General features: G+C 35.7%; 1 protein-coding gene across 4 annotated transcripts in view; it reads left to right on the top strand.

Annotated features, from left to right (window-relative positions):
• The first annotated feature begins 4,131 nt into the window (after positions 1-4,131).
• Positions 4,132-21,751, top strand: part of LOC149796181 (uncharacterized) — a 92,191-nt gene continuing 74,571 nt past the window's right edge. For 3 of the 4 annotated variants that reach the window (XR_016422499.1, XR_016422500.1, XM_089966127.1), the window contains exons 1-2: positions 4,132-4,275; positions 13,744-13,804. Coding sequence is in view for 2 of the 4 variants with exons in the window: in XM_089966127.1 (XP_089822253.1) it covers positions 13,755-13,804 (50 nt within the window). In the remaining 2 variants the exon portion in view is untranslated. Of the gene's footprint in view, positions 4,276-5,388; positions 5,476-13,743; positions 13,805-21,751 lie in introns of all 4 variants that reach the window. The other variant, XM_089966128.1, reaches the window with a different exon arrangement.

The following is a 21,751-nucleotide window of genomic DNA, read 5'->3' as shown; positions in this document are numbered from 1 at the left end:
TATTTTTTATAGAATTTAATGAATGAATTAATTTTACATCTGCAATATGCCTATCTTGTAGATTTTGACTTTTATAAGCTACATCATGAGCATGACAAGCTCGATCAATAGCGTTTATTGGTTCCTCGCCTGGTTTTGGTTGATCTTGATTATCGAGCCTGATATCGAGTCTGGTACCAGGACCGCAATAATTATATCCTGGTAGATGTTTTTCTCCGCTGTATTTAGCCCATGGAGCCCCTGGAAACTTTGACATCAAATTAGCAATATCACCACCGCGCTTATTAGGTAAAAATGAAAATTTCTTTCTACCGCATACAGAACATTTTCCACCGTACGCTATTTTTTTGTTTTTTGTTGTAACTGTAGCTAAATCAATAGTTGGAGTTTTAACTTTACAGCGTAAACAATATAAATTCATGTTATAATATATATGGATATAATTGATTTCTCAGCAACTCGGCAGCGAGAGCCAGTTAAGCATCATCCTGCGCTACCGAACTCCATCAGAATGATTATCATAGGACCATCTGGATCGGGTAAGACGCAATTATTACTTAATCTGATAATGAGATGGTTGAAATGGGATAAGTTGTATTTAGTAGCACCATCCGTTGATGATCAACGATGTTATGATGTACTTAAAGATTTCAATGAAAACGCGCGATTACTGGATGAAGATAATGATGTTATAGAGTTTATAACCGATATTGATGAAGCACCATCCGTAGATTCCATAGACGGATTTATTAATAATTTAGTTGTATACGACGATGTGATGCTAGATAAACAATCAAATCCAGCCAGAATATTTTCCCGAGGTAGACACAAAAATACAGACGTGATCTATGTTACTCAACGATATACACAAATTCCGAAGGTGATCAGAGACAACTGCAACATTTTAGTTGTGTTTAATGGCGTAGACACACACACGTTGCGAAATATTCACCAAACTTGGTGTGGTGGTGACATGGATATAATTAAATTCAAAAATTTCTTCTCACGAGCGCAAGCTACCCCGCATGGATTTATAACAATAAATTTACATGATCCAAGAACAAGATATCGTGTGGGTATTGATAAAATATTTGGGTAACAGGGGTGATGATAAAATTAAATTTAATTAAACAGATATCATTAATATAATGAACAACTGTGCGTGGCTGCGTCAAGGAACAACAGATAAATGCAACAAAAGGTGCCGTGGAGAATATTGCAAGAAACATAATTATCTTATAAAGAAAAACCCTCATGCTGGTCCACGAAGATGTGTTGGATGTAACAACGGCGTTAGAGGATTATATCAGATTTGCAAAAATTGCGGTGGAGATCGATATCGAAGTTTGATGAACTATTACAGAAAAAGAAAAAACATAAATCCCAAAATAGAAAAACCACCATCAGAACTTGAATATTACTTGAAACATAGAACAAATTCCGAAGATTCAGATGAAGATGAAACAGATGAAGATTCCCATGATTCAGATGATGATTCCCAATATTGATAGCAGCAGAGAGGGGGGTCTACAATTCTGTTTGGGACAAACAATAATCGTAGACGTGGTAATTGACCTCTATGAGTGGTCACTATTTTTTTTTGGTAAAACACAAGGGTGACCATTCCCCTAAGTGGTCTGTTCACCCTCTCTGCTGCTACTGATAATATCAGTGGAGACCAATCCGGACCTGTCGGTGACGTTCCCGAACTCGATTTGAAAAGGTCGAGCAACGTATCAAATTGCCTGGTTGAATGTTGGGTTCTCATTTTGGCTAGAGAACCAATTTGATAATATCTATTTCATAACTAACCTATTTTGACTTGTTTTGGTACCGCCGTCTAAATTCTTATACTCAATTTTAACCATGCGTGACTCCAACTGATACAAGTCGTTTAGACTTCACTGATTGGTTCTTATTTCATATTTTATGTACACTTTGTACACTAAATTCAAACTTGTTCGTAAAAATTTATTCAAAATTGATATCTCTTTAATTTGATTAATTGTAGAGGTGGCTCACACATTATTGGTATTATTATTGCCCATTAGTAAAACTGGACTTAATTTGAAATAAGTACGGGCTAGCGTTTCAGGAAGTACACAACATCCATGGCTGGCTTGCCGAGTGCTTTTTCCAACTTCACCATGCTCGGACAACGTACACGTGGCAGTATGTAGAACGATTTCCACCTGCCACACGACCATGTGTCCTAATGTGACGTCATCGATACAGGCCAATCGTAGCGGGCCTCACATAATGTTTCGGTTGACACCTGGGGCGATTCAATGCATCTGAACTTTATAGTAACATGAGTTATGTGGTACTATTCCCTCTCATGTAACAGCCATTCAGTCAGATTGTTAGGGACTTATTAGTGCTACAATCTGAAGGCTAAATTAAATAGTACCCGGTGGGTACATTAAAGCCTGGGGGAGGTGGCTCCAATTCCTTCCCCCAGGAGTAATTAAAAAGATGCCTGTGGCATGAGTCACCAGTGTACACGTCCCTAGTGGACGAACACCACTTTAATCCAATTAAGTCAAGACGGTAATATTTCCAAGACAGTAGATTATAGCTTATATATGACTTTATAGCTGGGGCTTAGCAAACGTGACAAACTGGCAAAACCAGCTTGACCAATGCCGCAATAATTAAAATACTTTTGATGTCATTTGACAAATTAATGAATTTAATACCATTGTAGAAAACAAATATAATGCCGACTCTGAATAAGTTTGCGATCATTGATTACATGGAAGCGTTGTTCTATTATGTATTAATATACAAAAATATATAGTCGGACACCAATATTTAATTGATTTAATGAGCGCTTTAAATTGAATATTTTCAAATATTTAAAAGGTTAAAATGAAAATAAGCTGGTTTGCTGGATTGAAATTTCACCGAAAAGATAATTCAAAGATAACAGAAAATAAAAAATTGTATATTTCCTTTATTGAAATACTGGAAACTTATTTAATTAAAATACTTTAATACGATAGTTCGTATCTCTTTAGTTCAGACTTTGGCTACAAATTTGCTGATAACTATCTGATGTAAATTTAAAAGCTGAAAACAAACCTCTAACATTCTCTTACGATGTTCGCGAAAACAGTATTAACTACTAAATAAATCTGGTGTATGTGTTCCATTGTTTTTCTTTTAATATCTCACATGGGCCGATCAGCCCGGTCTTAAGTCTGAATCAGTCCGCAATATAGTCAGAGTCTACTCTGACTCTTGCCACCCCATTTTTTGATATTTGGACATTTATGTTGGGGTGTAGAGTCAGAGCGCATTCCCTATCGAAAAGTGACACCATTTAGCGTCGGCATGGGGTAGCCGCTTTCTAGCCGACCCATCACTCTTGAACGACCTTTCGTCGACATATACATGCATGAAATCGCTGGGAATATGATTTATTTACTCAGAAATTGCTATCATAGCATTCGTTATGTCTTTAATCCGCTGATACACGAGACAGCAAAGGTCGAAACTATTTCAATAGAAGTAGTTCAGTATAATGTTTTCAATGGCGACGCCTATCACATCCGAAGCTTCTTTCTCGACTGTAACGTAAAAGGCCAAGAGTGTTGCTTCATAGGGAAAACTAAATGGGAGGGTGTTATTAGTAGTTTCTCCCTGAATCAAGTCGCTTTGGAACCAGGCTAAGCACAAGGGTCCACATAACCCCCGTATTTAGTCTGGTACCTTGTCCACTGTTCATCCTGTGATGACTAGATACAAGACTAGCCGCGCCCCCACCGGGTCATCGAAAACTTAATACATTGTCTTCATATATTAGTACTCTTTAATGTTGTTATATACGGCCAAACATTTCCAATCATAAATTGAAATCCATATCAAACTTAGTTACATTTTAACGATTTGGCGGAACTGACTTAGTGATGCTGCGATCGTAATTACGAGTAGTCTGTTTCCCGGACAGATCTCCAATCGGTTATTCTTCGTGAGGAGGGTCTCTGGTCTCAATGATTAACGATGTCTGTAAGCGGTCAGGGAACCAGATTAAGTCACGAGTCTGTCAGAAAGTCGAAGTTCTTCGACTCGCATCGGAAAGAAAATGCTCCAAATGGTCTGAACATAACACTTCCGGATGCACTGGTGTGTCGTCTGCATAGCTAAGACTTAACGAAAAGTTATCGGAAACTATAGCGCGATGTTTGTACTTAATGGAATGATACTTTCTTTAGATTGTAATATATTTATTTAGACAATATGAAATTGAAGATATAGTATAGACATAAGAAGGTACAGTAGAGATTAATTCGAGAATTTTTTTTTTACTCAAACACCCAGTAAACTCATTCTTTCATTGTTACTGAGTCAGTACAGCAGTGCCACTTAGTATCACACGGAAACTCATATTTTGCAAATATATTTATTCTCAAATGATTTCACTTCAGTTGTACCACATTCTCTTCCCCATGACTATTTTTATATCCGTTTCTCAATTTTTTCTCCGGCAATGTCCTGAAAGTTTGCAGAGCACATATTTAGTCCCACAGTGTAAGACGCCTCCCTGATACTATAATAATAATAATAATCACAGGTGCTCGACGCAAGCTTGATGTTGAAAAAACAAAACAATCTGACGGAAAAAAATCACAGTGACAAAAATACCTTAGATTTCCCCCATGACCCGTTCTGACACGGGGGGCTCGTATCGTTGCTTACAGTTGATCTGTCATACATATACTGTACAAGGTATGACACTTCTCTCCTTGCTCGAGCAACCTATATAAGAATAAGCGCTGATATTTCAAGCAGTGCTTTGCGTAGCTTAATAAATTTGGTACCAATATTTAGCTCAGGCATTTGACTGTGTATCCCTATAAAAAGTTTGACTTAATATCATACCTTTCAGGAATGCCAAATCATTTTCCCACGGTACCACTCAACATGGCCCTAATCACACCTGCTTAATACGCAAAACAGTGCCCTGAATGGAATACTACTTTCTCATTGGCCAACTGAAAATAAGTTATAAATAATTACAGGACATCATTTTCTCATAACCAGTGAGAGGACAGTATTTCATTCAGCACTTTGTTCTTGCAACTTCAGTTTAGTACAACACAGAAATGTCAATGATGGCTTCTCAGGAGTAAAACAAGCCATGGAATATGGTCGTGTGCCTTTAAAGTTGTAAATAGCAGAAAGAAATTGAAGGTTAAATAACATCTATGCATCAGAGAACAGTTTGACGATATATAGACTATTTGTACCCAGGCAAAATTAGGTAATAACATGATTTCATCATGTTAGGAATCATTAGAATGTGTTAAATTAATGACAGTATACATTAAAGTATAACCTTTTGAGCCAATCATATTTCAGCATTGTTTACCTGTTTTAAAATAGAGTCGCTAGTTTATGATGTGTTCTGTGGAGAAGACAATGTTTAATTCTTCCATGGAACAGGATTCATAAAGCTGAATCGAGTTAATGGTAAGTAAAACCTTACTTTTGCATCTACCACTGTTCTGTAATTAAAGAAGGGATGTATCTTAGAGTTGCAAACCTGGTTTATGTAGCTCTTTTCGCTGGTTGACACATGAGCTCAGACTTGTCTCAGCAGTCAGAATTCTAAAAAATCGCACGTTTCGGAGCCCGTAACTTCAGTTTGTTACAACACAGAAAAGAAAATGATGGCTTGATGAATAGAAAAATATCTCGGGAGTAAAACAAGCCATAGAGTATAGTCATGTGCCTTTAAAGACGAAATTACAAGAAAGAAATCGAAGATCATGGGTGGAACCAAGTATTGGGAAGTTACATACCTTCTCTCTCATATAGTATGATAGAGAGGGTTCTATGTCAGAACGGGTCATGGGGCTAATCTAAGGTACTTTTGTCACTATATGATTTTTTCCTTCAGATTATTGTTTTTTTCTCAACATCAAGCTCGCATTGAGCACCTGTGATGATAATGATAATAATAATAATAACAACAATGACTTCATTTAAAGAAGAAGCTCATCTGGTCAACTGACCAATCATCCATGAGGCCTTCCACAAAGATATGTGTGTATGTATATATATATATGTGTGTGTATATATACCACCATATGGGCCAGTTCTGCACATCGGGTAATTCTGTATAACAATACGTCATTTCTGTAAACATTGGATCACATGATATTTGGGGTCAAAAATCCATTTTTTTTATCATGAAAGAATGATTGCAATTTAATTAAGAAAAGTGATATTCATAAAGTGTACAAAAATATCCCACAATTCGACTCAAAATGCATATGAAAATGTGATTTCTAAATGTCAACATGAAGACCTACTCCATGACCTTCTTGAACCTGTAACCCATAAAGTCCTGTTTACTGTGTATCTTTCAGAATCATACAAATAAATACATTATATAAAAGATGGAAATGTTTACCTTAAAAATAATCTGCATCTTAATCCAAGTTTCCAATTTTGCAAAAAGTTGTCCCACATATACAAAATCTTCTGCTACCCAATGTGTCAACTTGCCACTAGGATGGGATTCTCAGGAAATTCCCCGGTGTATAGTCTGTTTCTGAATTCTTTAGTAATTTTTTCCCCGTAAACAAGACGTAAACACACTACATCCTATTCATTGTTGTTTCTCTTCAACACAGTAGCTTTTTTTCTAAAATGTTGAACTTTATTAATTTTTTTACATGTTTATTTTAGTTTGCTTAATATCTCTTGCCATTTGATACATTGTTGCTTCTCTTCCACATAATAGCTTATGTTTTTACAAAATGTTTAACTTTACTAACTTTTTTACAAGATCAGTTAAGTTTGCTTTACATCTCTTGCCATTTATTGCATTGTTATGTTGAATTTTGTAAAACTAGCTATAAACCTAATATTTCATTTCTATAGCCCAATGGATGAACATTACATCTTTTCAAAGCTGTGTGCAGAATAGGCTGACATCTCGCAAGTCATAAAAACATGGGGGTGGTATCCCATGTGTAAAAAATTAATATTATTTTGAACAGAATATTCTGGTTACAGTTTCATCTTTTTTTCAAATGGTAAGCATTGCAGTATTTTATTTTTGTCAATCGGTCGAATTCGGTATGCATTTTGCTTCTATATTGATGACAGATTCCTTAGGTGCTTATAAATAAACAATACTGTCAGGCATTTCTGCGCACCAAAGGTTCCATCACTAATATTGAAGCAAAATACATACAGAATTCGACTGATTGACGAAAATAAAATATTGTAATGCTTACCATTTGAAATGAGGCAATTGTCACCATAATATTCTGTTCATAATAATATAAATTTTGGATGCACTGGATACCACCCCTATGTTTTCATGACTTGCGATATGTCAGCCTCTTCTGTGCACATCTTTGAAAAGATGTAATGTTTATCCATCGGGCCATAGAAATGAAATACATTACTTTAGACTGTTTCTGTCAGCAGTTCAGTCAAGTAATTAGGTCTGATTTAAAGCTAGTTTTACAAAATTCAATGTAAAAATGCCAATAAATGGCAAAAGATGTAAAGCAAACTTAACTGATCTTGTACAAAAGTTAGTAAAGTTAAACATTTTGTAAAAAAATAAGCTATTATGTGGAAGAGAAGCAACAATGGATAGGATGTAATGTGTTTACAATGTCTTGTTTATGGGGAAAAAATACTAAAGCATTTAGAAACAGATTATACACTGGGGAATTCCTTGAGAATCTCATTCATGCACTAAGTTGACACATTGGGTAGCTGATGATTATGTACCTGTGGGACAACTTCTTGCAAACTTGAATTAAGATGCAGAATTTTTTTAAGGTATACATTTTCATCTTTTCAATAATATATTTATTTGTATGATTCTAACAGATACATAGTAAATAGGATTTTCAGGGTTACAGGTTCAAGAAGGTCATGGAGTGGGTCTTTATGTTGACATTCAGAAATCACATTTTCATATGCATTTCAAGTCAAAATGTGGGATATTTTTGTACACTTTATGAATATCACTTTTCATAATTAGAGTATGGTCATTCTTTCTTGATACAAATGGATTTTTGACCCAAAATAATACGTGATCCCATGCTTCCAGAAATGATGTATTGTTGTGCAGAATTACCTGACGCGCTGAATTGGCCTACATGGTGGTGTGTATATATATATGCACATTGATCCGCTGCTATAATGAAATATGCACAAGGCTTTAAGGATGAGTACAAGTAGCATTTGTGAACATGTGTAAAACGTTATAGGTGAGTACAAGATAATATGTTGTAAAAAGTATTAATACTGAATTAAATACAATCATACAAATGGTTGTCTCTGAGATGTTGAATGATAAGCTTTCTAAAAGCTTTATATGAGTCAGCTGACTTTATATAAGGTGGTATGTAATTTCATAGTTTTGCTCCAGAAAAAGCAAAACTCTTCTTATAAATTTGGTTTAGGTAAATATAATGTGTTTGAGAGGGATTCATACAGATGTACATTTTTAACAACTTTAAAGTTACATTTAAGATAATCAGGAGTGAATCAATGTAAGGATTTATAGACTTGTAAACCCTTTAGAAACTGAGTTCTCTGCTGAAATGGAAGCCACATTAGGGGTTGAAAAAGATTTGTTGATGGTGTATCTTAATCTGCATCAAGAATAACTAGTTGCTTGCTTTTGAAATTTCAGTGATCTTTCCTGATTTTCTGCAACACTATTACCTGAGATAGAACAACAGTATTCTAGGTGTGGCATGACATGCCTTGTAGAATATCTTTTGCTGTTCTTGAGGGAGATAAGATTTTATTCAATTTCTGTTCAAGAGATAAAACAGTCAGTTAACTTTTTAAATGACCTTATCAGCTTGCATCTTCCAGCACAAGATATGATTAATCACTATGTCAAGTAGTTTTTCTTTTTCAGACTATTGTCCATTCCTTTTATCATTATGTTGAAATCATTTTTTCTCAACTTTTAATCTTGCTCAGCTACTATGATCATGACTTTTGATTTGGCTGCATTTATCTTCATACCGATGGCAACCTAAAAAAATCACCAATATTGGGGTGGAGGCATCTTATATTGTAGGACTAAGCATATATTAGTCACATTGTAGGCTTTTAATTGAATAAATAAGGGACCTACCATTTAATTTTTGTTAGGAGACCTGTTTTTTTTTTATAATTAAAAAAAAACATGTTCAGTCCACAAATAATTTGAAAAAATAATCTTGTTCTGATTTGAAAGAACTACTTCTACATGTGTTTTTAGTTTTAAAAAATTATTGTGAAACAAAAGGAACAAAAGATCCTGGTTGGAAAGAATTTCCAGGACCACCCTCAGCAAATTAAATGGTCAGTCTCTAATATTAATATAGATAATCTATTAAAATACTATATGTTTTTAAGGTTTGAAGCATGACAAAGCAAAACCATTGTTACTGGGTTTTTTTAATCCATTGGCTTTTCTTTCTGTATCCAGTTTTGTTTAACAACCTAATAGCAGGATTACAAAAACTTTAACCAAAATATTCATGCAAATTTTCTATGACTGGCCTTGACCCAAATGTCACAGGGTCTAATAGAATGAATTGTCTTAGCGTCATAATGAGTCATTCCAAGTATGAGCAACATCCATCAAGGACTTTAAGATAAAAGCAAATAAATATACTTTTAACCAAAAGCTTAACACTGATTTTCTATGAATGTGACCTTGACCCCATTTATCGTTGTTAAGCCTGTAGAGAAAAATTACATGCATGTTATATGTTCCACAGTTGCAAGAATTTCCAGCAGCTTCAGCCTCTCTATTTCTCATTCTTGCACGAGAGATGATATCTACTGCATTTGAAAACATAAGTAAAAAATTGAAAAACACTGATTGATCAGATGAATAAAGAGAAGCATGGTGAAAATGATAACAGGATAGACTTGTAGACAGAAATATAACCAGCCATCATAATATTGTTTGTCGTAGATATAAAGCACATTTCTAAAATAGTTAGGCCTGTGTTTGGAAACAAAACTGAAATTGTATTGGGCTAGCTTATGATTAAATAATAGCTATATAATGAGTGCATGATAAATACCAGCTAATATCAAGTGGTCTTGGGTGATGATAAGGTGATACTGTTGAAGGTAATATCCAAGAAAGTTTAGCATTATAATGCTTATTGTTGCCTTAGCACTTTTCAGGCCAGTATTTATTGAGTGTGAATTCAATAACTGTCTTATAACATGGTCATTCAGTTTTTACAAGTATGAAGAAAGTTAAAAAAGTATTTAACAGCTTTATGTGGAACATCACTGCACACACAATGCTTTTAATCATTGGCAATTTCTTTATCACTGCACACACAATGCTTTTAATCATTGGCAATTTCTTTATCACTGCACACACAATGCTTTTAATCATTAGCAATTTCTTTATCACTGCACACACAATGCTTTTAATCATTGGCAATTTCTTTATCACTGCACACACAATGCTTTTAATCATTGGCAATTTCTTTATCAAGGCACACACAATGCTTTTAATCATTGGCAATTTCTTTATCACCATTGTCTGTGTCAAAGAAATCATCAGTTCGGATATGACACAGGGACTGGCTGTTTATATGTTGGTACCATCTTTAAGTTGCTTAACTTATTGCATGCTGAGGATCCTGATTAGATGCCTTTGTTTTCTTTTTGATTTTTTATTTTGTTCAAACACTTCATCTTTTTCCATCCCATTTTCCTTCTTGCTTATTGTGACATGGTCTTTTACTGTCCAGTATTATTTCAGTGATGCAGTGACAAGAGACAAGTTTGCTGAGAGTATTGGTTTTTAAAAAAATGATTTTCTTAACAGTTCTATTTTTCTGTCAATAGGGGTTTGATGTAAATTATCCTTCATTTCCTCTCACTCTTCACTGGGTTTTTTTCTTGGTCTTTGCTGTTTTCAGGAACTGAAAAAACATTGATTTGATATCTTGTGCATCAGGGCAGAAAGGATATTTTATGGTTTTCATGAAGGCTGACTGAAGGTTACCTGGTGACAGTGCTTGAGAATAAGCTGCATCCTAATATATTTATTATGTTTCATTAATACACCCATGGATATAATCAACTTTTTTGTGGCATTCAGGTTATTGGTGTGCATCAGAGATGAACAAACAACAACTGGTTTGTTGGGTTAAGCCTCCATTAAAGCATTTTGCTTAAAAGACAGTCACAATACAACGATTTGATTCTCAAGATGGCATTCAGAGTTTTATATCTTCTGGCAAGACAATGTAAACTAGGCTAAATGAGAGTAAATACTGCAAATCAGGTCCGATCAATTTGCCAGTAGGTAAGATGTCTTAAATTAAGTGTATATGTACTGTATACAATGCAATACCCACACATGCCTAAAAAAAGCATGTCACCAACACCACAACTGACACCTTTAGTATAAACTTGCTTCAGAAAATGTATGTTTGTCTCAATCCTTGCAAGATGTGGGAGGGATGCAGCAGCTTAATTGCTGGAACATCATAATTTTCTTGGAAATTACTTCTTGTTGGCTCATTATACTTTAACTTCGAGGGTTAAATCAATCTCAGAAATGGGTCTTGCACATGTTTTCATTGGGGGTGGGGGTAAGTGAAGAGTTTACAAACATCCAAAGGGAGCAAACTCTTAGTATCTAGTGAAGAGCTTAGAAACAGGCAGAAAGGGAGCTAGCTGTTTTTGTATTGTGTGTGTGTGTGTGTTTTTGATTTTTAATGTGGCTTTAACAGTTTTTCAGTCATATTGCTACGATGTTTGTCTAGCACTGGGTCCTGATGCCGCAGACATGTAGCATGATGTCCCACCCAGTCACATTATCCTGACACCAGACCAACCAGTTCTAACTCAAACCTCATAATGCTGAGCACCTAGCAAGGCAGCATTTAGTACCATTTTTATAAGTTTTTGGTATGACTCAGTCGGGGTTCAAACCAGCAATCTCCTGCATCGGAGGCAGATGTTCTAACCACTAGGCAACCAGTGCGGTCATGTGTGTCTCTCTTGGGGGCTTGAAATTCCCTGAGCCAGAGAAGTGATCAAAAAATGTGATAGCCCAATGCCCAGAGCCTCTGTAATTTCAAATCGGGTCCCTCTGTGGGGCTACTCAAAAGAATCTAATTTAACTGAGAAAACTTAAGTCATGCTGATGAAATGCAGAAATTTTTGTTTAAGATGTTGACCTGCCATAACACAGCATATCATACTAAAAACAAGATTTTCACTCCTAAAACTCTGACACGGTCGTGTTCAATAATCTTTGAAAATAAAACAAACAATAAACACTTCGGTATATGCTAGTAACATGTAGCATGTATAACGGTAAGCAGTCATGATTGGAGCTGATGTAAAACTATTCTTGGGGCAGTTTAAATAAGGCATTTTAAAGGCAAAGAGGTCCGGTATAAACCACCATTGCATAGTTTACCTAATTGGCTCAACATAGCTAGTGTGGTGCATTTGGAAACTGCAGTGGGTAAGCCCACTGTGTTAATTTGCATATGTAAAAATGATCATGAAGTTGAATAACCCAATACAGGTAAATCAAACAGGTGCATGATGTGTGCAGGTGAAAAAAGTTATTACATATCATACTCTTGAATATAGTAAATCCAACAGGTGCTTGATGTGTGTAGGCAAAAAATGTTATTACATATCATACTTTTGAATGAGAATGCTTAAGCCATCTGTGTTAAAGATTAATGACAAGTCTGTGAATATTGTCATTGTGTTTTTTTTATGTCTTATTTTACCCCATACATGTATATATATAAAATGTAATGCATGAATATTTCAGTTGTCTGAATAGTGTTTAAGTGTGATTAATTTTTTAAGGCAGCTTAGGAAGTGAAGCAAGCAAAAATAAATTCAGAACCCTTGGTAGGTGGAGTTTTACTCTGTAAAGCTTGCCAGCAAAAATAGGGGGAGGGGCATTTAATTCATGGCATGTACGACAAACAGCATAACAACATACGTCGTTTCTGGGTATACGATGTCTGTCAAAATAGGAGACCACCTGTATGCAACATATTTGACATGCTGAATTGATATTTCTGATTAGTTAATTGACCTATGCTTTTCAGGATGATTTTAGCCATGAAACAAATTGATTGATAGACAATAATAAGAACATGCTTCTTTTTTGCACATTTGATTTGTGTTGATAAAGCATTACCACATGTACTGGACAGAGGTGTTTAATCGTAGTCTGGGCTTGTGGAATTTGAGTCAGTGCTTGTGATTTTTCTACAGTCACCAGCCCTGGGCCTGCCTCTAATTTTTTTTTTTTAAGCACTGCAGAGCTCGGGGAACAAACAATTGTACACTGACCCAGCTGTTATTACAACTGAAAAATCCAGCTGACTTAGTTTTGATCACATTATTATAATATTTGCATTGATGAACAATATAGATTTAGATGGTGATGAACAATGAAAAAGAAAAAGAGATCTAACATGAAAGTACATTAACTAAGTATAGTGCATTAGAATATATTCTCAATGTTTTATATGCTTGGCATAATATCAGTTAGATATTGGGACCAGTGTGTCTAGGGATCAAATGTAGGACCCAGAGATCAAGAAAAACAAGTTGACACCTAGTTACCTTTTGTATATAAGATCTGAATATCACTTTGTTAACTGGCTATTGTGAGGAAGACTTACTATAAATATACACTTTGTTTATCTAGGTAGGAGAGTTTTACAATCTTTTCCACTATTTCAGATGTGAAGGAGATGCTATTAAATCACAATAGCACAAAAGGATTTCTGTCTGATAATACCTGGTATGTATTATTGAAAGAACAAGATAATATACCATCATATACTGCAAGAAAATTGAGTTGCATTGTTCCATGAGATCTACTCTATATAAATTGCCTGCAAAATTGTGACTCTTTGTGACATACCAGATTCACATATCATGCAGTTATTTACTTTTTACCAGATTTATTAAAACCTCACACATTATTTTAACATTCCTATGCATAAGTTTATTTTAATAAGCAAAAAGTCCAGTTAGGAGGATAGCTTCATAGGTACATTAATATGAAGTCTTGTTTGTGTCTTGAACTACCTGTGCATCAGTTAAGGAATGGTGTACGAGGGCTAGAAAATGACATTGCATTACAATAAATTTGGTTGATCATTTTAAAAGTTGAAATGTCCACATGCAATAATCAATTTCATGCTGACCAATGCTAAAAGTTTAATAGAGAAAAGCCAGATACACACTAGTGTGTGTGTGTGTGTATATGTGTCTATATATAAAAAGAGAGAGAGAGAGAGCAAACAAAAACAGTATAGCTTGGGTTATTAAATGTCAGTAAACAATATATACATAACTGTTCAGGAGGAAATTTCAGAGTTTCTCTTATATAAATTATTACCTAATAATGAATCTTTAATTGAAGAAAAGGAACTGTATTTCATACATACTTTACATTCAGACCATAATAACTTGAGCTAGTTATTTATAAAAATTAACACATGATTATTGGTAGATTGTATTAACACTGATACATTTTCATATCATGATGACTAAATAACTTTTCAATTGTTTTAATATGTATGAATAACATTTTACACTGTATCAATACATTAATGCACATTCATGACATTTCAACATAACAAATTTAAGTTTGAGCAGCAGGGACAGCGAATCCTACAACTTTTAGAAGGTTCCAAATGCTGAAATAAGCCCTTTATAAAACCGCAAATCCTAAGGTTCCAAATGCCGAATGGCACTTTATGTAAATACAATTGTTGCCATCATTGCTGCCCTTTGTTGTCGTTGCCGTCCCTGCTGCTTCCTGCGTCCCTTTTCGAAAACTAAGGTCTTTATCGAGGTATAAAAAATTATCCAAAATTTTTATCTAACCCGATTCGATACCGTGTTCGAGGAAATAAATTAAAAATTACTATACCAAATAAATGGTACACTCAGAATCCTACACAGCTAGACTAGCTAGAGAGCGAGAAGAAGCACTTAAGAAATATATCCCTATAAAGGAGAAGTTTAAGAGAGATGTGCAATCACAACAGGAAGCACAAGTTGAGTATGCAGCTGAAGCGGAACAATTATTTAGACCGGTCACTATGGTTACTGGAAAAGTCTTAACTGCTATTAAGGGACCTGAAAAAGAGCCAGGGGAAAAGGAAGAAAGTCTTATTCAAGTATTAAAACAAACTGCTGAAAAAATAGCTGCCGCACAACCTGAAGGGGCTGTTGGTAAAAAATCTTTTACAAAAATAAAACTCAGAGAAAGATTCACTGAAGAGGGTATAAGAAAAATTGAAATATATAACACGGAATCTGCCCCCGATGCAGTTGCCTTTGGTACATTTGCTGCCGACAGTTATCGTAGTTTCAAAGATCAATTTTTAAAACCGGGATATTCTAAAAAAATAATCAGTAGTACTTGGAGTGATTGGTTGTATAAAATAAATAAAAATGTTGATTCTATAGACAAAAAAAGTTTTGACTGGTCTAGGTGGTTTTACTTGCCCTGATAATATTTTCAATGACGTTTCACGGTTAGAAGTTCTCATAGGAGGAAAACGCGCTGGAAACAACTCACCAGAGATAATTAATGAAGCCGCTGATATTTGTTGGCGATTATTTCAAGGTGGTGTTATGGACACTAACATATATCAAGAACTCGTCGATGAACTTGTTGATGATTACAGCATAACAACAAATAAGATAACATGGTTATATACAACAGACACTATACACCCGTACAAGTCAGAGCAGTAAACTCGCGATTACCAGTTTATAGAGCAACTTACGGAGACGGACTTGGCGATGTGGTTCAGGGTTTATTTGCTGGGTTAGCACCAAAAGTGGGTTCTCTTGCAAAACAGTTATCAATGAAAGCCATTAATGTTGTTGGTGAAAAAGCTCCTGGTGCAATTGTTAGTGCTGCTGGTAAGGCACTCTCGGCAATCAAAGAAAGACTAGTGCGACTAATGCGTAAACCTCAAAGAGGTTCACCACCACCGGTGAAATTACCAAGTACCAAAATTATGCGCGCGGATGTTAGTAAGGTGATAAATCAGACTGCAAATCAGAAACTAGCAGCGTTGATAGATCAGGAATCTGATGCATAAAGAAATATTAGAGCAAATTTGATAGCAGGAAGTGGACTTCGTGTGCGATGAAGATAATTACCATTTGGAAAAATACACAATAGTATAAAATGTTCAAATACATATCCGACCCAGCATTTAATATAGATGAGCCGGTCCAGTGAGATAAATCAGTGCGTGATTATCAATTTTATTCCTATGACGCACGAGAACCAAATCAACGAGGGCGTATCGAACTTCAAGTTCATGATACAAGTAGATATTTTCTGCCTTGTGAGGCGTTTATTGAAGTAGAAGGTGAACTTGTAAGGGCGGATAATAATAACTACGGTGCCAATGACCGAGTTAGTTTTGTCAATAATGGGATTATGGCATTGTTTAGTAGTGCCACATATATGATTGATGGAAAAAATATCGAATCAATTCAAAATGATGTCGATGTTGCTACAACAATAATTGGTCTAGCGAGATATTCTGACGATTACACAAGATCAGCTGGTCCATCAATGATGTTTGCTAAAGATATTACCGACAACGCTGATCATATTCAGTATATTAAGTTGCGGACACCACAAAATACTGCATCTGATCCACAACCAGTTGATTTTGAACATGAAGTTAGACCAGGTGATGTTTTTGATATTATAAAAGATGCTAGCGCGACTTACAACTTAGGATTTGCAACACGCCAAGCAGTGTTGTCAGGAGATAATAAAAGTTTTTCATGCGCGATTCCAGTAAATCATATTTTTGGATTTTGCAGAGATGTTAGAAGGGTCATCTTTGGAGCTAAACACACAGTTGTGCTCGTAAGAAAAACTGATGACAATGATGCGATTTGGCGACGAGCTGGCCATGCCGGTAAAGTAAACATAACAAAACTCTCACTGTGGATGCCAGTATTAACTCCATCGATTGCAGAAGAGCCACGATTACTCTCTTTTATGAATCAAGGTGGTAAATCATTGCTATTGTGGTTTACAGTAACCACAGACACCATCCAAAGTTCCGTCAGAGATGTTTTTACTTGGCATATAGCATCACAACAGGGTGTTTCTGCGCCACAACATATTTTTATTGCGTTGCAAGATATTCGTCGGGTGAATAATCAGGAATGGTCTCATATGATATTTGAGAAACTTGACGTTACCAAGGTTTCGTTGAGAATAAACGGACAACAAGAACCATCCAAAGATATATCATTAAGTTTCACAGATAATTGTGTGGCGCGCGCATATCATCGCTGGCTGACATTCTTGTCGCGTAACACAAATATAGATACTGGGATGCAAATATCACAGTTTGAGTTCACAAAGTTGTACCCGATTTATTACTTTTTGCTGGAGCATCTTGATTTATCCAAGCAGTCTGTTGTTGATATCCACTTCCGAGCTCATGTCGGCACCCTACCTAAAATTGCATTTGGTCCTCCAATTGTTTATGGTCCCTATAGAGCAATGTACAACCTTGTAAAATGTTTCATACATAAAAAGAACTTCTTGATGAAGCTGTCAAAACTGGAAAAGTTACCCCGGAAAAAATAATTGTTGATGAATACGGCACTGACGATTTTATATTAACTGATACGCAACTACAAAGACTAAAATAAGATCATATTGTGATTGCGCATTGCAGTATACCTCAAATTTTAGAATTTATACGCGTATTTAGATCTTAGATTTATAAATCTATATATACCACCACATAAATGTTTTCGTGTATGACACACAAGCGCTCGAGCAAGCAGTTAAGGCCACATTTACCCAAGAAGAAATTAACATTAAATTCATTATTGATGAATACGGAAACAAAGATTTCTTACTAACACAGCAACAGTTAGATAGTCTCAGACGCGAGCATATTATTTCAATTGTATGTGACCGAGATCAAATTCTCAATTATGCGCACTCTTGCATTAAATCCAGTAGACTAAGGGAAATATTATCTAACTCGGACTGATACAAATTGCCTTGACAAAGTCAAGGAAGTAAAAAAGAGTGATATATTTTCTTTTACTTTCAATTTCATTTCCAAGTACTTGACTTCATTTCTAGGTATTTACTTCCTCGTCAAGGGACATACAATGTTTTAACCGTCTTACATGAGTATTTTTCACCTTCCTTGTTTCATATTCTTGGGCTAATTCCAACCTAATTTTTTCAATTGCATGAGACAACGAAACAAATTCATTTATTTGTGCTTCTTCTACTCTAGCCAGCGATTTATATAAATTCGTCTGGAACTGAGCAGGCAAAATATAACGCCCCGGATATATTAAATCCGCGCTCTTCTAATTTTTTAATAGCAACAATCACATCATTAATATTTTCGTAATATATTTAAAAGAAAAAAAATAAACAGCAACCATGATGAGCGGTTATCAATCATGGATCTTTCACTGGCCTCGAGGTCCTTTCAGACTTGAGATTTTTGTCTTTTTTTATTTATCAAGGCGATTTCATCTTGAAGATTTTATCTTGAAGATTTTTTATCTCAGTCTTACAGAGCCTTTCTAATGGCTTCTCGGCATCCTCGTGACAGAGTCAATGGCCGCATTCTTTGTTGGACCCTTGTGACGTAGAGCTTTCTGCATCCAAGGTTACTGTTTATTTTTGGGGGCTCCAAAGCGAAAGTGAAACTGTCTGTATACATACCTCCCCACCCAAGATCAAAATCCCAGGGGTGAAAAACACACCACCACGATTTGACATGGAGGAGATATGTACACAAGGCCCCTGCTGGAGCCCCCCAATTATTATAAAACCCTAAATGGGCACTGTCGACAATATGTCCGTGACGAGACTCGAACTGCTGGCATTTGATAAAGTCAGGATGAGAGTCAAATGCTTTACCACTGTACCACAGTCTCATCTGATAATACAGGATTTAAAAATTATCATATAGGTAACTATTGACAGACAGTTAACAAGTTCTGAACTGGATTTTAAACATTAAATTTAAATTCTGAACTGGATTTTAAATTCTAAATTTAAGTTGGATCTAAATTTTAACACAGAATTCATATTGCTTATGAAAAATAACACTTACCTGTACTGACAATATCAGACGGTCTAACTGATCTAAGACGTTCCAAGATAGCAGCTTGGGCTGAAAAAGTCAAGGATACAGGAGCGTCAATAAACGATGTTGCCGAGCTAGAAAAAGCACTAAGATTTCCCATAACCGTAACAGCAATAACAGAGAAAGTATTATACAAATCGAAATGTAATCGGAACGGAGCTCCAATAAATATCATTGATCATAACGCTCACACTTGGACTAATGCAGCTACAATTTTTCCGCAGGATCGTGTTGTGAAATATTACAACCCGGAGTTTTCCAGGGAGAACTCTGGTAAAAATATGTTTGACTTTATTAAACAGATAAGCAAAAACAACCCTGTGTCGGTGTGGTTGTTTAAAAGTTCCGAAGATGGCGAGTATGATCAATTTGTAAGATCTAACGGTGAATTATACCGGACGGAATCTCTGCAACAGAAAATGAAAAAACTTGCACAGAGATATTCAGAAAACACTGAGCAGTTATTAACTAATTGTTTTACAGTTCCGAGTGTTGCTGCTCACGCCGCCAGAGAAAGAAATTCATGGAAGCCAACCCGAAGTGAGTTTCTTGAAGATATACAGTTGAGTTGTGTCGAGTATGGACATGGCGGTTTGTGGAATACCAAGTATGACCACAAGGATATCATTTCCGTAGACATGGTTGCGTGTTATCCGGGAAGCTTTCTTGGGATGGGCGAGTGTAGTGAATATTTTAAAAGATTTGGACATCCCACGAATGCGATGACATGAGTTGCTATAAACGGTCCTTTACCTGATTTTGAATTGACAGGATTTGCTTGTGTAACGTCGTTTGCGCTAGCTGAAAAACTTCATCCAATTTGTTATGTTTGGTTTGGCAGACATTTCTCAGAGAACCGTTGGACACCAATAGTGTTGTTGCGATATATGCTTGACAGCCGAATACTGGTATCGTTAACGGTCAGTGAAGCAATCATATGATATCGACCGCAGACTTTGGTTTGGTTACCAACACCGGAGCGTATCAGTCTCGATGAAGTCATTGAAGAATATGCACGAGAGTGTCCCCATCAGACCATGGATGTCATTAACAATAACACTCCTAATATTTTTAAAATTAAACTCAGCAATAGTGAAAAAACAGCAAAAGATCTCAGTAGAAGAATAATCGGTAAATTCACTCAAGGTGGTACATATGATCATAAACGACATCACTCACAATTGATTATGGATGATGCTGAATTAAATTTTATAATTGCTGATGCCGCTGCGAGAAATATATTTTGTAATCGGGAGGACGCTTTCTTGTCTGACGGAACACGGTTGGGCACAATTGTTAGTTATATTAATGGAGAATCACCTCAGTACACACATTTAAGATCTTCGATGCTGGCTTATGTTTCTATAAATTTGCTATCGATGATAAATAGATTTCCTGACACTGCAGTTAGAGTTGCAACAGATTCATTTTATATCGATAAAAGATATTCAGAATTATTGGCTCGTTTTACAAGCACTGATGAATCATGGAGTTCGTGGAGAATAAAAAAGGAAATGTTACATTGTTATTGTGAATCTGCTGGTGTTGCGGTTAAGGATAATTATTGTAAATCAGAATTATCAGAAATGTCGTTGGCGCCGTCTGTGAATGATCCAATCACCAGACACAAAATCGTTTATTTGAACGGACCGGGAGGTTCTGTTAAGACAACTCGAGCGATTGAATTATTTCATGGAAAATCGAAGATTTTCGATTCAGATATAATTGTATTAACACCTACACACAGACTTGCCAGGGAGATGAAACAACGAGGAGTTAATTCTTGTACTTATCACAGTTTTTTCAAATACAGTGGTGGTGTGTGGACTCCTGACCGAATGGGGGAGAAATATATTCCGAGGATTATTATTTGGGATGAAATAGGCACAGTGTCGTTAGATATATTAAAAATATTTCTTGATTGGCTGCTAACAAAAAATACTGCAGTGATAATGTGTGGTGATCACGGTCAGCCACCTCCGTTTGCTGGACCATCCCCACATTTGTGGTTAAAAGATTTTGTTGATTATTATGAAGAAGTGTCTGATGATTATAGATCTCTTGATGCAACGTTGAAGGAATTTAAAACATTAATCAGACTACAACTGAATAAAGTTCAATGTGAAATTACGCGTAAAATAATTTCAGAGACTTCAATGAGCGACTTTCTGCAAATGTGGAAACCAAACGATTTGATAGTGGCAAGTAGAAAGATAGTCAGAGACACACTTCAACAGCAGTTATTTCAATTACAACAGGAGAAATTTCCAATGTTGCCAGTGCCGTTGTGTTATAGACCAGCTGATACGCGGTTACAAAATATTGACATTGATATACCAGGACCCTTGACTCTGTCAAGGACAAAAAAGAATTTAGTATTAAATTATATTGTCACAATTGATGTCAATGTTGTTGAAGATGCACTAAAAATGAACAAATCCCCGTGGACGCTAGGATACGCAATGACGATTCATTCATCTCAAGGACTGACTATTTCTGATGTAGTTGTTTGGATTGTTGATAATCGAATCAAGTGGTCAAACTTAGTTTACTTGGCAGTG

This window comes from Sinohyriopsis cumingii, chromosome 7 (genome assembly GCF_028554795.1).
Source record: "Sinohyriopsis cumingii isolate HCF-2022 chromosome 7, ASM2855479v2, whole genome shotgun sequence".
NCBI classification, from domain to species: domain Eukaryota; kingdom Metazoa; phylum Mollusca; class Bivalvia; order Unionida; family Unionidae; genus Sinohyriopsis; species Sinohyriopsis cumingii.
The sequence above is the reverse complement of the archived record's forward strand: the minus strand, read 5'-3'. Positions and strand labels throughout refer to the sequence as shown.